General features: G+C 47.0%; 1 protein-coding gene across 2 annotated transcripts; it reads right to left on the reverse strand.

Moving 5' to 3' along the window:
* Positions 1-472: 472 nt before the first annotated feature.
* Positions 473-11,941, reverse strand: GNPDA1 (glucosamine-6-phosphate deaminase 1). Of its 2 annotated transcripts, none has more exons than XM_059417808.1 (7): positions 11,892-11,941; positions 10,869-10,998; positions 7,649-7,750; positions 6,070-6,252; positions 4,644-4,828; positions 2,829-3,003; positions 473-1,875 (listed from the first exon to the last, which is right to left on the reverse strand). In XM_059417808.1, exons 2-7 carry the CDS (start codon positions 10,990-10,992, stop codon positions 1,775-1,777), a joined length of 870 nt encoding a protein of 289 aa, XP_059273791.1. In that variant the 5' UTR covers positions 10,993-10,998; positions 11,892-11,941; the 3' UTR covers positions 473-1,774. The 2 variants fall into 2 exon arrangements, with proteins under 2 accessions (XP_059273791.1, XP_059273790.1); XM_059417807.1 differs by having other exon boundaries at positions 2,829-3,024.
* Positions 11,942-17,256: the final 5,315 nt, after the last annotated feature.

Below are 17,256 nucleotides of genomic sequence, written 5' to 3' on the forward strand. Positions count from 1 at the left end.
AAATTATTTCTTAATACAACTATTAAAAAATTGAACCCTTCTGCCAATTTCTACCTGTACCTCAGTTGGTTATACTAACCTAAGATGTTCCATTGTATTTTCTTTTCTAACCAAAAAATCCCACCTAAACCTATTTTCCACACCCTGTGGTTTTTATAACCCTCCTGATCACAAGTCTCCTTATTCTTTTTAGAAGCCATGTCCTTGTTTGGATCCCAGGTATAGCCAGAACATCACAATTCATTGCTCATCTGTTCATGCTCTCCATTTTACATGGGTGCCTCATTTTTATGAACTATTTTATTTCCCCCCTGATGACTGAAGAGGTCAGCAGTTGCCAGTGATTGTGCCTTCCTTTAGAGCTGCTGTGAGGAGTCAATGTGAAGCTTTGCTCACCAGCTGTTCCCAAAATATGTAAATATCAACCCAAACCACCCTCTGACCTCCAGCGGTGCAACTCCACAAAGACACATTTTATTTGAAAATACTGGATTTAATAGAAAACATCACATTGTAAACAAGTCCATTGATCCATTAGCCTAAGACAGAATGACAGCACAATTATATAAAAGCTCAAGACCAAACACTGGTACCAAACACAGCACTTGAAGAGAGACCTGAGCTGGTCTCTGAAAGATCTTTCCAGAGGAAGCAGCAGCTTCAAACAGGCACAGAAACAGGGAGGGGAAGGCAGCATCCACTCCACGAAGGCTTGAGAGTCAAAAGGCAGAGCAGTAAACTCATGTTGTGAACAAGGGGTGAAGGATAAAGGGGCAAAAGGGCTGTATTTCCCGATGTTCTGGGAACAACAGAGCATGCCTTAGGAACCTGAGCAGGTTGGAAGGGCAGGGTATTTTATGTGGGGAAAGGCTATTAGGCAACTTTAGAAGCATTTGGTATGCTGTCTTGGCACTCACCACTCAGGGCAGCAGGAGAACATGTCACTCGTGTTGTGACTAAACTTTGGCCTAACTGAGCTATTGCCCTGGCCCCTATCTCCTTAGCTGAACACACTGACCCTGTGGCAGGATCTGTCGCCCCAGTGAGACCTTGGAACAAAAACATGGGGCTCTGGGGGAAGAGGATTTCCACCTTCCTCCAGGTGCCAGAGGGTCCCGGAGGGAGGGGAGTTTGACGTGGATAGGCCCCTTGAGGCTCTGAGTTTATCAGCAAAAGCCTTCTTTTTGGCCCTAGCCACCCAGGTCCTCCTCCCCCAAGGAGTCCTCCAAGTTCATGGAAAGGCCAACTGTGAGAGCAGGAAAAAAAAACAACTATGGAAAGAAAGTAAGGAATCATTTTCTTTTCATGGCACTTATAACTGAACAGAAGGTTGAGAGTTTGTTCCTTATCTGGAACAGTGATTCTCAAATGAGAGGCTGGCCTACTACCCAAAGGGCTTTCAAAGGCTCTACTACCCCTAGTTGAGAATCAGTGTACGTAATGGTAGAAATTCCTGACGGGAGTGTGGTTGTACAGGACAACAGTGCCAAAGGCAGAACAAAAGCTAAAAAACCGTAATCTCTGTAGGGCAGACATCAAAATTATGGAGTACATTTTTCTAAGACTTTTTTTCTAATTAAAGTAAGTTAACAAGTCCTTCTCCCTGTAGCTACACTCATGACTGGGCTCTGTGCTACATAGCCAAGAACAGTAAGTGTACCCATTGATCTGGAGTAACCATACTGGATTAAAGAAATACAATTCTGTCCTCCTAAAGGCCATTTCCAGAATTGCTCTGTCCTAAAGAGATACTCAATGCTAGGATGAACACAGGCTAATCACCATATGGTTTCTCGGAAGACTGGTTTTTCTCTGTTTCTTTCTCTTTGATACTGTACAAGGGATCCACCAACTTGTTATGAACAAGCATTAAACCTGTGAAAAATTAAAAACAAAAGTAGTAAATGCAGGTAGAGGCAGAGTTCCATGATTATGAACAGTAATCTCAGAGCTCTCAAATTTTGTCCTAGTACTAAAAATCATCTTTTCTCTATGGCTCTAAATGATAAAGCTACTAAGAGTAGGAAAAGAATTTCTTATTCCCAATGAATGCTAGAATCCACAGCCTTCTGTAAATTCATTCTTTAGAGGTGCTGGCTACTGAAAGGTTAATTTTTTCACCAAAGCATAAATTCCTAATTTGCCTGCTTCGTTAATGATGGTTTTCCCCTAAGTTGGCTTAAAGCAGTGTGTCCTTTTTCTTTTGTTTATCTACTTTTAAGTATTTTATTTTTAAGATTTTAAGATTTTATTTATTTAGCAGTGAGAGCACAAGCAGGGGGAGTAGCAGAGGGAAAGGGAGAAGCAGGCTCCCCACCAAGCAGGGAGCCTGACTTAGGGCTCGAGCCCAGCACCCTAGGATCATGGCCTGAGCCAAAGGCAGACACTTAACTGACTGAGCCACCCAGGTGCCCCGCAGTGTGTCCTTTTTTAAAATAGAAGAGAAAGAGATCCTCATGAGAGTTCAGTGCCCTACCTAGAGGGAAAAGGCCTGTATGAGACCTTGAAAGATTAAAAAAAAAAAAAAAAAAAAAACAACCCAGAGCTTCAATAACCCTGCCAAGAGATTACCACATAGCCCATGGACTACTTTTCATTTCATTGTCTTTTTGCCTCCTTAGAATGAATAGGCCTCCAGAAATAGACCTTTGCAGTCATGGATGGAAGAGCAATGACTCTGTATTCTGGGACCGTTAAGGTTCGGTTTTTATTAAAATCAGAATTGTCTCTGAAAATGGACAGAGCAAGAAAATGAGGTCCACTTCTCACACCCGGCATACCCCAAATTTGGCCGCCCACTGCCATACCTACCTTTTGCCTCCCCTCACCTTTGAAATACTTGACCGTTTTCACTTTCAGCTCCAGGGTGGCGTCCTCGTCACACACAAACACCGTGCGGGGATGCTGCTGGAAGGCGGATACAGTCCACATGTGGCTCACTCCCTCCTCGATGGCCTTGTATAGGGCAAAGGCCTTGTGAGCACCTGTGATGAGGATCATCACCTGGGGGGTCAGAAAACAAGCCTGTGACAGAAGAGAATGAGCACTGGGACCCAGAGTCCAGAAACCTGAGTTTTGGTCCCGTCACCACAACTGGCTGTAAGCACTGTTGTTTTTAACAGACCGTTTTATGTTGTTAGCCTGCAGCACACAGTGCTCACTGCTGTCCGCCTTCCCGTGGATCCCCGGAGGCTGGGAGCATCACAATCCCCATGTTCTAAGATGAGGAGATGCACTCCAGGGGCTTAAGTCAGTTCTGATCTGGAGTCAACGCTCTAGGCCACCCTGTGGTGGTGTCTCCTGGTACCTTTGATGACGGCTACGAACGTGTATGCCAGACAAAGGCCCACGCCACTTATCCCAGCAGTTGGGACACTGAGTCCCAAGGGGTCTTAGCCTGGGTGAGTTTTCCCAAGTACAGTCTGAACAATAGGGGTTCCAACCTGCACCATCTGCTGGGGGCTACAGAAGTGACAGTAATGGTTATATGTGTAGCCCCTGACATTTGATCCCACAAAGGCTGCCCCTTAATCTGGTCACTTTCAATGTCAAGTATTTGACTGATAGGAGTTGAGGTGATGTTTTATGTTCAAATAAATTGAGACTCCCTCAACAGTTAAAATATCAGGAACATAAGCGCTGGAAAGTGATTGTAAAGGAACTCTGCTCTCTTAGTCTCCTCTCACTGTAATTCGATTATACCATGGAGTTGTGAATGGGATTTACTGTTTCTCTCCTAAAAGATGAGACACCAGAGGCATAGAGAGAATGCCACTCTTAGTTCTGGATCCCAGAAGTCCTGATTTCCAGACCCAGGTCCTTTCCCCAGATCCCAATATCCTCCCATTACAGGGAGAGCCCTCACACCCTAGTGTATCTAAGCTGTAAGGCCAAACACAGCAGAGTGACCGCCAGAGATACTGGGTCAAGGTCACCTAAGAGAAAGCTGGTAATGTCATTCGTCTCACAAAAGTTCTCTTGAAATAGGGAGCTTTTTTTTCATATATGGAGATGCTTGTTTACAGATCTGGCAAAGAAACAAACTACAATGTTAATAGCTGCTTCCCACTGAATATACCTCTGAAAGGAAGAGCAAATACTTTTAAAATTCTAGTCAAAGACAATAAAGAAACTGGAACCACAGAAAATTGATACCCAACTTTCTAGGGAATAACACACTAAAGTGCATTTAGACACTTAGGTTTAAATCACAGTTCTCTGTATTTATGACTCCTCGAGCACAAGGCCATGACCAAAAATATCCTGGGGTAGCAGAGGGAACCCCCTTCAAACAGTGACCTCCGCCACCTGCAGAGAACCAGCAGTCCCTCTCGTACCTGGGCAAAGGCAAATTCCTATTCAGACGTTGAGTAGTGCTGGGCTCCTCTTTGCCTTGAGAAGCTCCACAAGAGCGCATAAGCAGCGGCCAGGGAGCCCGCAGCCTCCCATGCAGCCAGTGTGGAAAGGGTTCTGCTGAGAATAGACTAACAGTTGCCTCCAAAGAGGAGGGAGGACCAGTGAGGATCAGCTGGGATTTTAGCCATATTTTTAGTAACAGTGTAGTCAGGTGGTACCTGTATAGTTGGCAACAAAAAGTCAAGTCCGACCCCCCAAGGAAGGCCTGGGCTTCCAGATGCGCTTACCTCTCTAGCATCCATGAGAGTGCCCACACCCACTGTCAGGGCCATGGTGGGCACCTTGGTGAGATCACCATCAAAGAACCTAGCATTGGCCAGGATGGTGTCCATGGCTAGAGTCTTCACACGGGTTCTGGACACCAGACTGGAGCCCGGTTCATTGAAGGCAATGTGTCCATCAGGGCCAATGCCTGCCGGGAAAAAAAGGCCAGGGCAGCCCTGTCAGTCCCAGGGAGCCAAGAGTTCAAGAACAGACAATTTACCCTGCCCCACCTTGGGTATATAATACCCTTGAAATCCTAGCTCTTTTCTCACTCACCCTGGGCAGGTACATTTTAAGCATAAGGTCCTCTCCTTTCTCTACCTCCTGCCCGTTTCTGTTTGAGGTACACACACGTCCTGGTCACCCTGTGATACCCCTCAGAAAACTAAGTAAAAGGTACCCCAAATAGCTTCCGCTTCCCTAGGTCACTGAAGGGTAACTTCTCTCTCCTGCCAGTAGTCAGGGGGCCTGCTGCTGGGATAGAGCAAGTAACCAAACTGACTCGACAAGGAGTAGCAAAGTTTATAAAAGCTTAGAACACGAGTGCTCTTAGCCTCTTCCTCTTACTTTGAATTAGAGAATTAAGTCTAGGGGCACCTGGGTGGCTCAGTGGGTTAAAGCCTCTGCCTTCGGCTCAGGTCATGATCCCAGGGTCCTGGGATCGAGTCCCACATCGGGCTCTCTGCTTGGCAGGGAGCCTGCTTCCCCCTCTCTCTGCCTGCCTCTCTGCCTACTTGTGACCGATCTCTGTCTGTCAAATAAATAAATAAAATCTTTAAAAAAAAAAAAAAAAGAATTAAGTCTAGAGCAGTAAAAGGCAGCCATACTCCTGTGGGCGGCTCCAGAGGTGGCAAAAGATGGAAACATAAGGGAGCACCCAGGGAAGAAACAAAGCACAAACTGACAAGGGGACACCTTGGGTGTCCTGCTTTCTTGCCACTGCTCCAGCTGACCTGGGGCAAGTCACAAAATTTCTCTGGGGTTCAATGGCTATCTATAGTGTGAGGGGTCTGAATGAGGAATCTTCTCCAACTATAGGAGTCTGATTTTAACTGTTCAGGTGAGTCCCATGGACTGATCCATAGAAAACCTTACGACTAGGGAATAGACTCTTGAGAGTCCCAATCCAAGCATCTCACTTTACCACCAAGGCACGGAAGTGCAGAAAGAGATGTCCAAGATCACATGGCCACTAAAGCACAGCCAAGGCAGGGAGAGAGGGCACCTATCTATGTCTTCCCTGCCTCCTCAGGGGAATAAATGATTTCCACTCTTACTAGGGCAGTGAGAAAGCTGGTGGGAGACAAGCCTGGGTCCTGTCCTGTCCTTCCATGTGTTCTCAGCACCCTGCACCTGCCCTGGATACGTGCCGCCAAGTGTCAATCTCACCTCCAACGAACAGCTCAATCCCCCCTGCAGCTCTGATCTTCTCTTCAAAGGTGTCACACTCAGCTTGCAGATCAGGTGCATTCCCATCCAGAATGTGGGTGTTTTCTGGGAGGATGTCAATGTGCTTGAAGAAGTTGTTCCACATGAAGGAGTGGTAACTCTCCGGGTGGTCTCGAGGAAGGCCTATGGGACCATGGCAACATTTAGTCATGCCCCAGCTAAGCCAGAGCCACCCTCCCAAGGCGGATACCAGGATGCCCTCAGACCTCCCCAGACACTTTAAGAGGAATGCCCATCAGGGGCCCTGGGGCATCAGTCTGCAATCAGCCATGACTGGCTGAGATCCCTGTGTCCCACCACCACCTGTGACGGCAGGACTGGACCACACTGACTATACACCGGGAGCCTAAGAAATCCCCTCATTTTCATCTCCTTTTCACAAGGGAGTAACTGTAGACAGGAGGCCAGGGCCACTCTGGGTTTCTGGAGGAGGCCTACAACCTGGGGTTAGAGCTTGGCCCATCTGGGAAAGCAAGTAAGTATACCCCTTAGTATACCCCTGTGCCTCCCATCCCACCATTCATCCCCAGATACACCCCTTAGCCTGAACCCCAAATTGAATACCAGCTGGTTGGAGACAATTATCTCAGGGCTTCCCCATTTTTCTTTTTTAGCCAAGAAGAGAAAGTTTCAAGTGAGTGAGTGTTTCATTAAACATGAATGTTTAATGTCAGCTGTAAAAAGGAAATTCTGACACTCTACAAGGACAAACCTTGAGGACATTTCGTTGAGTGAAATGAGACAGTCACAAAAAGACAAATACTCTGTGATTCCACTTAAATGAAGTATCTGGAGCAGTGAAATTCACAGAAGCACTGAAATGGTGGTTTCTAGGGGCTGGGAGCATGGGCCATGGGCAGTTGGTGTCAAATCGGTATAAAGTTTCAGTTTTGTAAGATGAAGACTTCTGGACATTATTAAAAAAAATTATAGTTTTGAAAGAAAAAGTTCTGGAGATTGGTTACACAACACTGTGAATATACTTAACACTGCTGAACTCTACATATGAAACCGGCTGGATGGTAAATTTACCACAATTGAAAACAAAAATATTCCGAGTGAAGCCTTATAAAATGATGGCAGGTGGGAGGAGCGGGTAGGTGGAAGTGACAGAAGACCAAGGTATAGCTTTCAGCACTGGAAGGGACACTAGTCTCTGCTCCTCTCCCAGTGCCTGGCATAAAGGGGAGCAGGAGGATGAACACTGGAGACAGCAACCAGACAGACACTGAGGGACGATCCCACCTGTAATCACTGGTTACAGAAAGAAATGGCACGGAGTCGGGGAGGAGGTCTAACATTCACAACGCTTGCTCTGTACAAGAGGCTTCCGTATCTGTTAGATCACATAATGCTTATGACCTAAGCTCAGCCTTCAGAGCATTGTATAGCTGGAAGAGACAAGGCCTGGAAGAGACAGCTTTCGCTAACTGAACTTAGCACCAAACATCACTGGTTCCCGGAGACCTCCCTATTCCTCTCCTGGAATCAGGGACGACCTGGAAAGAGACAGACTCACCCACATACTCGTCCATGTTGAAGGTCTTCACATATCTGAAGGACAGGTCTCCATTCTTATAGTACTCAATGAGCTTCTTGTAGCAGCCAATAGGGGTACTCCCTGTGAGAGAGGCCACAGCCATGAACACCCTTCGGCTCCCAGCTCCCGATGACTCCCAGGAAAGAGGGCTACTCAACAGGGAGAACCTGGCAGATCTCAAGTCCTCTCCCGGTGCCCCAATCCTAACGGCCATCCCATCAGTGCTTCTGAAGGCCAGCTCCCCACTAGACTGGAAGCTCCAGGAGGCCAGGGCTATGTCTGTCTTGTCTGCTGCTGAATCCCAACACTCAGCACACTGCTGACTGGAATGACTGGAATTAGTAACCTGAGTAAACGTCACACTGACCTATTCGATGAGCACCTCGTATGGGAGACAGTGGGTCACATGACAGGAACACAGAGGGCAGAGAGACACAGCAGCCATTTGGAACAAGCTCACTGGCTAGGACTGGGACATGAAGCAGTATGTCAGCTGTGACCAGGTTAAGTCTGTGGGTTCAGGGAAGACTTCCCTGAGGAGCAGCATACTCCGGTGAGTTGAGTCTCAAAAAAGTCAAGGTCATAAAGCACACGAAAAAAGCAGGAGGACCTCTGTAGAATGAAGAACTAAATATGCATGAAGTCTGGACACTGGATTATTGGGGGGGGGGGACTATTAAAAGATAAATATGGACAATGAGGAAAAAAAGTTACTAGCATCTCTGTGTATCAGATGATATTACAGAATGACTTTTTTAATAGGTGCTAACTATTGTAGTTAGGTAAGAGAATGTACATGTTCTGAAGAGACAGATGCCAAAAGATTTAGAGATCAAGTGTCAGGTTTAGGACTTATTTTCAACTGGCTCATTAAAAAAATGTGTGTGTGTGTGTGTATGTAAATGTGACAAATATTAGCAATGGGCAAGCCCAGGAAAATGGCACTGTGCTATTCTTTTAGCTTTTGTGAATATTTAAAATTTTTTAAAGAAGATGGAGAGAAAAAAGCCGCACCCAAATCAGATCTCTCTTCTCAAAGCCTACTAATGACTTCTCATTTCACTGGGTAATAACTGGTCCTAACAAAGTCTCTGTAAGGTGGCCCTGGGTCACCACCCTCACCCGTCCTCATCCTGCTCCAGGCAATTCCACCTCAGCCCTCACAGCTGTTCCTTCAGGTCCCTGCATGACTCTCACCTCTTCTGGCTTTTACTCAGATGTCGCCTTCTCAGGGGGCCTTCCCTGCCACCCTATGTAACACTGCCGAGCCCCACCCCTGCCTCAACACTCCCTGTTCTCCCCACCCCCACCCCCGCCCCCGGCCCACCGTGCTCCCTGCTTCATTTTCTTCCTTTACTCATCGCCATCTAATATACTCTGTATTTTGTCAAGTAACTTGCTTATTAACTCTCCCTCCTACTATCATTTAAGCTTCAGGAAGGCGGGAGTTTGTCTTTTTTGTTTGTCGTATCCCCAGCACCTAGAAGAGCTTGGCATATGGTGGGCATTCATCCGTGGGTCAAAGTTCCCTCCCTGCCCCCATCACCAGTCTGCCCCTGTGGCAGGGCCTGAGCCACGCCTGAGCCACACAGCCTCCCTGGACTTCCCCTGAGCTTCGTCATATCCACCTTCCAAACTTCCAGCTTTCCCCTCCATTCTGTGAGCTCCCCATTATCTAGCCAATAAATTCCTCTCCTGCTTATGTCAGCCAGAGCTGCTTTTTTGCTTTCCACCCGGAGCCCCCGACTAGTGTTTCCCCTAACAGAAGCCATGTTCCAGGGAACCCAGATGGAAATGCTGTGCTGGTTCGAGGACGACAGTCAGGAATGGGCCAGGTCTCAGAGGGCCCCGAAGGCCACACTGAGAAGCAGGGATCTGACTGTGCAGGTGACGGGGAATTGGGGATTTGGGAGGGATCTCAGCAGAAGCAGAGACTCTGACCCAGAGAAGCTCCACAGTTAGAAAACAGGATGTTAGTGCAGCCCTTCCTGGGCCTGAGATGTTAGTGGTTTTGCAAATACGTGCAGATACTGCTCCCACAAACCTCTAGTGCAGAGGCCCGCAAACTTCATCCCGCAGGCCACATTGGACAGCCTGCCTGTTTTTATACAGCCCATCAGGTAAGAATGGTTTTTACATTTCTTAAGTTTATAAAGAGTGTGACTTTGTGACATGCGAGAATTATATGAACTCAGACTTCAGTGCCCATCAGGTTTCATGGGTAGACGGCCAGGCACATTGGTTTATGTGTTGTCTGCGGCTGCTTCTGAGCCACAAGGACAGTTACGTAGTTGTGACAGAGGCTGTATGGCCACAGAAGAATCAAATATTAATGATGTGACCATTCACAGAAAAACTTGGAAAAGTTCAAGAAAAACTTGGAAGGCCCCTGCTCTAGTGAATGGGACACTGGGGCAAATCCCCCCAAACTTGGAGAGAAAGAATCAGGACATATGCCTTGAGGAGCTGGGGTAAAAGAAATATCCTCCCATGAAGGCAACAAGCTGATTTTTTCATAAGAGACTGAGACTGGGGTGTTGAGTATCTGCCTTCAGCTCAGGTCATGATCCCAGGATCAGCCCCACATCAGGCTCCCTGCCGGGGCAAAACCTGCTTCTCCCTCTCCCACTCCCCCTGCTTAGGTTCCCTCTCTCGCTATCTCTCTCTGTGTCAAATAAATTAAAACTTTAGGGAAAAAAAAAAAAAAAAACCTTTTCACATAGGTCCTATATCTAGTTAAACCTTACAGAAAATGCTTTGAGTGGATGATCTTCTCAATTCTCCCAAGGATGGTGCTCAGCGCACAGCACTCCAGACGCACAGAAGTTCATTCATTACATAAAATGTATGCCTGAAGGCATTAGGATTTAATTCTGTTAAGAACTCCTAGACTCCCAAGACAGCCTGTTGAGGACAGGGCTGACTTAGAATGGAGCCTAAAAATCTTGTTGCCTAACCAAGATCCCTTCTACTCCAGAACTCTTCAGGAGCAGGCAGCATCTAAACCAAACTATAAAGGAAGCCGTGTCCTCTTTTTTGCATTTTCAGGAAGCAGGGCTGTTCACTCATTGCACCAGCACCTAAGAGCCCTCCCTGTAAGTCCTTTGGTTCCGGGAGCCGATGTACCCAGACCCCTAAAAGCCCTAATGCCCACTCACTCCCCGACAATCCACAGCACCCTCTCCATCCCCCAACGCACCAGTGGGAAGTCCCAGGGTGAAATACTTGTCTGGCCCTGGGTTAAACTGGATGATGCGATTCCTTATGTATTTGGCTGCCCACTCGCTGGCCTGAGAATAATGGTCCAGGATGATGAGCTTCATCTTGTCCTGTAGGGGGCAGGTGACAACAGGAATCAGTGGTAAGGGAGAGGGAGATAGCGATGCAGGTGGCTGGGGAGAGGGGAGAAGCCCTTCTCACCCAGCAACAACCTCTCCCCTGGGTGTCTGAGCAAGGAAGAGGAAGAACCCAAACTTTCCTTTAACAGAGGAGTTAATTAACTGGGCCAAGTGCCTCCACCACCCACCAGGAGGCGCTGCTGTAAGACAGACCGGGGTTCTAATCTCAGTTCCTCCATTTACCAACCACAGGACCTTGGTCAAAGGACTCAAGTTCTCCTACCCTGTTTCTTCGTACGTGAAAATAGGAACAAGAGGACCTAGCCGACAAATTTCACGATGGTGAATATTAAGTAAGGATGCATGTAAACCACACAATATTCAATATGTTGGCTACAGTAGTTCGACCCAGCCCTCTTTCCCCACTTCTCCAGCACTACACGCTGGATATTCTGTACCCACGGCCTCTTCCTCAGTAGAGGGGTCATGGGATCATACGGGGCCATTCTAGCAGGTGAGACCTATGGGGTCTGCCTGGAGAGGTGTATTCTCCTGCAGCCCTGGAGAGGGGTGCTCCCGCCGGCCGGCCTTGCTCTGTGGACCCTCTGTTTCCCCCAGTGCACACGGGGCCAATGTAATCGCCCCTCACTGCCATCAGTCAGAGTGGGAGGCGGAGGTGGCCGTCTGGGTCCCCCGAAGGATACAGGAGTATTTTCCCGACAACGATGGCGATCCCATCGCCCCTCCGGCGCTGTACCGGGAAAGGGGGTCCTGGCAGCTCGCTGGGCTCCCGGCTCCTGGGGACCGGAATCTGGGGCAGGGCCTCGACCCCCGCCCGCGCCCACCCGCTAGGAGGGTCCCCGCCAGCCCTGCTCCCCACTTACTCCGACACCTCCCGCCGCGGCTGCAGCAACTGTACCGGCGGCCCCGCCCCGCGCGGGTCACGTGGCCCCGGGTCACGCGGAACCGCTCTCCAGCGGAGCGGCTGACTGCGGGGCTGTCAGCCGGGCCCTGGCGGCGGGCGGACTCTGCCCTGCGTGGGGTTAGCCATCGTCTCCTCTCCACTCCAGGAGCGCGCAGGCCTGGGAGCAGCTGTAGGAGGCGAGGCTTGGAGACCGGTTTTGTGCAGCCTGGAGACTTGGGGACCCCAGGAATGAAGTGCCCCGGCCTGGGGGCTGGAGCCTGGTCCTTAGTGCTGGGCGGAGGGAGGGGGAAGGAGAAGCAAAATCGCTTACTTAGAGTCTCCAGGGTCGGGCCAGGCTCTGCCTTCAGTTTAACTTTTTTTAGATGTCATTTTTTTAACCTAAATATTACAACTTTTTTGCTTTAAAAATAATTGGATTTTTCTTCCATTAATCTTAATCTTCACAGCAGCCTATATTAGAGAAAGAGGGAGGTCCCTGGTCTCCCCAGCCCCCCACCCAAGATAACATTGCTAAGAGTTTAGGCCACATTTCCACATTGTTTTTCCCTGAAGATACCTAACATTTTACAGAACTGGGAACACACCACACATAACGTCCCCAGGGAGCTAGGTGGCCTTATTCCACAGGTCCTGATGTTGGTCTCACCCCTCCTCCCCCCACCCCCCGACCTCCCTGTGTGTGGGGGTGCAGCTCCAGCCCAGCTTGATAGAGGGGGTGTTACTCTGGTGAGGCCCTGATGAGATGAGGGGATGGAGCTAATCCCTCCACAGTTCTAAGACTTATTCTTTGGCTTCAGGGTTGGTTTAGTCATAAAAAAAAAAAAAATGCAGCCAGAAACCTCATCCCAGCTTGGGCACTTTAGATGTTTCACAACCCCAATCTCCAAACGCAGCAGATAAGGGGGCCTGGTGTGCAGCCACTGCATTCAGATCGTTCCAGAAAGAGTGACTTCATGTGACTTTAATTGGGCCTGGGGCCCTCACTTGCCCTTCCTGGAGGGAACCAGTTCCAGGTCTCTCTTAACCCTGGCAGGTCCGGAGTCAGCTAGGGGACAAATCAGGAAGATCTGGTCTAGTCAAGCCCTGGTTCTTGAGTGAGTGACTCAAGCAAATGACTCAACTTCTCCAGCTCCCTATTTTCTCCTCTAGAACGCAGGAACTAAATGGGAATAAGTAATCCTGACCTCAGGTATCTGTTGTGAGTACTGGATGGAACAGTAGCATAGCTTGGCATTCAAGGCCAGCCGTGGTTACCCCGTATGTCCTTGTGGCCTCCTTACAACCTACTCTCTGCCCTCACCTCCTGCCTCGTCGTGGTCCTCCCACTGCATGCCTGGGTTTGAACTTACCTATGCCCATTCTTCCATCCTCTTATTTTAGAACTGAAATGGACTTATTCAAAGAATTGTGGATTCATCGTTACAGTGGAACACTCTGCAGTTTTTGTGGATGGATGTTTTCGTACTCTTTCGTTATCCTTGCTGTGAGTAAACACATTGCCCCAGAAAATCCTGCTTGGGCCCTGGGGTTCATGTGGGTTTTGTGAGGCTGGTCCTAGCCTCTGGCCAAATCAATTAGAGAGCTCCATGGCCCTGGCCGTGATTGATTCAGGGCTAGGCAGACGCGGAAGATACGAACCCAACAGCCACTCACAGCCTCCCTTCTCCTTTGCTGCTTCCCACTGTAGCCTCTGGAACGTTAGCTACTCTCCCAGCTTCTCAGCCAGGAAGTGGCCAGGTAACCTAGTTCTGGCCAACGAAATCAAAAGACGGCTCTGGGAAGATACTCTACTTTCTGAGAAAAAATGACATGCTTGCAAAACAAACTATCTGTGTTCCTTCCCTTTTCTTCCTGCCTCGAAGGCAGATGTGATACCTGGAGCTGGAAAAGCCATTTTATGACCATGAGGTAACTAGACTAAGAATAGAGTGGAGAATAGAAAGAACATAAGTCCTTGATATTTGACCAGTGCTGGGACTCCTGCTTCTGGACTTCTTCTAAATAAGTCATAAATATCCTATGGTTTAAATGTTAAGCCACTGTTAGTACTGAGTTTTCTGTAACTGAAGTTGAAAACATGACTCATCATTACAGTGGATGACTCAGGTCTTCCTCAGGGTTTGTGATGGTATTTTGGGAAGATACATTGTGGGGAGCTGTAAAATCCAGGAAAGCTTAGAGCTACCAGTGAGAAAAGTAGAACCAAGAGAAGAGACACAGAACCCTGATGACATCACTTGAACCACTTAGATCTAGCCATGTCTGAAGCCAAATATATCCCATTAAGTTTAATGACTGGGTGAATGAATTAGTGAAAACATAAATAATTTTTTTTTTTAACCCTGAGGCTAGTTAGAGGAAATTCTGGAAGGATACTAGGTTACCTATATTGCTGCATAATAGATGATCCCAAAACTCAGTGGCTGAAAACAGTAAGTCCAATAAGAGCCAAAGAGGAATGTACTATGAAGCCATGAAAAGACTAGGAAGGAAACTCAAAGATGTGTCACAGAGAGAAATTGATCTGAATAGGCTATGTCTGCTATAATATTCCAACGATATAATATTCTGGAAAAGGCAAAACTAGAGAGTAGAAAGATCAGTAATTGGGGAGGAAGCTGTTAGGGAGGAGGAAGGCATGAATAAATGGAGTCCAGAGAAATTTTAGGGCAGTGAAACTGTTCTGTATGATGCTGTCAGGATGAATACGTGTCTCTCTACCTGTACAAACCCAGGGAATGTACAAGAATGAATCCTGATGAAAATAGTGGGCTTTGGCTGATTACAACATGTCAGTATGGGTTCATCATACAAATAACAAGTGTTTATTATATTTATAATAACACACATGCCCCCCTCTGGTAGGAGATGGTAACAATGCGGGAGGCTGTGCGTCTGTGGGGACAGGAGGCATTGAGGCATTCTCTGAACCTTCCTCTCAATTTTGCTGTGAACCTAAAACTGCTCTAAAAAAATCCTTTAGGGTGCCTGGGTGGCTCAGTCAGTTAAGCATCTGCCTTCAGCTCGGGTCCTGATCTCAGGGTCCTGGGATCTCAGGATCCTGCATGGGGCTTCTTGCTCAGTGGGGAGCCTGCTTCTCTCTTTGCCCCTCCTCCCATTCATTCTCTCAATCTCTCTCTCACTGTCTCAAATAAATAAAATCTTAAAAAAATAAAAAATCCTTTGAAAACCATTTATTTTTTATGATCTCTCCTGGTTTCTGTATGCTAGATATTCAACAGGGTACAGTAGAGATGGTGAATAGAGCCTTGAATATAAGACTCGAAGCCTGAAGCTGGAATCCTGAGGCTCGTTTACCCATGTCTGGTGGTTGATGCTGGCTGTTGGCGGAAACACTCGCCTAAGGGCCTCTCCTTGTGGCCTGGGCTTCCTCACAACATGGCGGCTGGGTTCCGAGGGCAAGCATATGGGACAGACCTGGGTACCATAGTGTGGAATGGACTCCAGACCCATACTGTCTGGATTTGAATCCCAGCTCTACTGCTTGCTGATTGGGTAGTTTCTGCTAAGTCACTTAATTCCTCCATGCCCTTATTGCTTCATCCATAAAAAGGGAAAAATATCTTCCTTATAGTATTTACTATTATAATGAAGAATGATTACCTCAGGGAGGAATACATGATTTAATAGATGTAAGGTGCTTAGAATAATGCCTGGCATAGAGTTAGCCCTCGCTAAAGGGATCATTTTGAGATGGGTCTTGAAACAGAATTAGGATTTGGTCAGTGAAGAAGAGGAGGATGTCACTGCAGGCATCAGGGGAGCAAAAGCATGGAGGCACAGAGGCCGCAGCCGAGGTGTTCACCAATGTAAAAAATAAAAACACGGAACACCCAGTTAAATTTGAATTATTCCTAATTGCCTACAAGTATATACTTTGAGATTTTAAAAATTATAAAAAACACACTTGTTTTTCTTTCTTTCTTTCTTTCTTTCTTTTCTTTTCTTTTTTTTTTTTTTTTAGGATATACTTATTTATTTGAGAGAAAGAATGCAGGGTGGGGAGAGGAGTAGAGGGAGAGAGAAAATCTTAAACAGACTCCCTGCTAATTGTGGAGCCTGACTCGGGGCTGGATTCCACAACCCCTGAGATCATGACCAAGACCAAAATCAAGAGTTAGATCCTGGGGCGCCTGGGTGGCTCAGTGGGTTAAGCTGCTGCCTTCGGTTCAGGTCATGATCTCAGGGTCCTGGGATCAAGCCCCACATCGGGCTTTCTGCTCAGCAGGTAGCCTGCTTCCCTTCCTCTCTCTCTGCCTGCCTCTCTGCCTACTTGAGATCTCTCACTGTCAAATAAATAAATAAAATATTTAAAAAAAAAAAAAAAAGCATTAGATCCTTAACCCACAGAGCCACCCGGGTGCCCCAAGACATAGTTATTCTAAAAACAGATTTGTTATTTATCTGAAATAAATTAGAAGTATCTGAATTATGTACCTATTTATTTCATTATATTTCCCTGGTGATTTGGCTCTCCTTAATGGTTCCTTGTTTTGAAGAATTTGCTTATACAGTTCCTTGAAGTTACTGTCTATGTTCCATTTACATTTTAACATGATTTCTGTGGTGGTCATATTCAACTTATTCTGTTCTTGGCCAGTGAGAAATCATGCTCAGCGTTGGCATTATGAGCCAGGATACGGAAGGCATACTTATGAAGAGTTCACATCACCAAGAATTGCTCTTCAAATGAGATTGGTTGAAGGACATAATATCATCTTTCATAGTATAACCTGCTTTTCCACTCTTTCGGATTACATTGCATCTTTCGATCAATAACTCTGTGAAGTGTCCACTAACAAAAAGGAGCATTGCCATCAATTTCTATTCCTTTTTTCTTCAGTACTGCACATGTTGATTCTACTTGTTCCCGTGCTGAAAGAGCGTTTAGTAACATCTACGTAAAATAATTGAATTTTTCAATGGCGAAATCCATTTCAAAAGGTAGTCATAGCAAATGCTGAAATAATTATCCACTTTGGGCTGAAATTTATTTCCCAGCTCATATATAATATCCCTTTGAAGAATAACTTTGAGGGGATCCTGGGTGGCTCAGTCGGTTGAGCCTCTTAGTCTTGATTTCAGCTGGGGTTATGATCTTGGGGTCGTGGAATTGAGCCCCACATTGGGCTCTGTGCTCAGTGTGGAGTCTGCTAGTCCCTCGCCCTCTGCTCCTCCCCCTGCTCTCTTTAAAATCAATGAATAAATACTTTTTTTTTTTTTTTTAAGAATAGCTCTGATAGTCAAAGGGATAAACTTTTCATCAGTTCTTCACCACATCCAACAAGTTCCTTAGCAACGGA

This window comes from Mustela nigripes, chromosome 12, assembly GCF_022355385.1.
Source record: "Mustela nigripes isolate SB6536 chromosome 12, MUSNIG.SB6536, whole genome shotgun sequence".
NCBI lineage: Eukaryota > Metazoa > Chordata > Mammalia > Carnivora > Mustelidae > Mustela > Mustela nigripes.

What these genes read in the sequence shown, in the direction of transcription:
- GNPDA1 (XM_059417807.1), bottom strand. Translation starts at nt 10,992, where the DNA reads ATGAAGCTCATCATCCTGGACCATTATTCTCAGGCCAGCGAGTGGGCA. An exon ending in GATTGAGCTGTTCGTTGGAG is followed by an intron (nt 4,829 to 6,069) that starts GTGAGATTGACA and finishes TTTTCCCGGCAG; the next exon opens with GCATTGGCCCTGATGGACAC. An exon ending in CTCTCATGGATGCTAGAGAG is followed by an intron (nt 3,025 to 4,643) that starts GTAAGCGCATCT and finishes CTTCTGTCACAG; the next exon opens with GCTTGTTTTCTGACCCCCCA.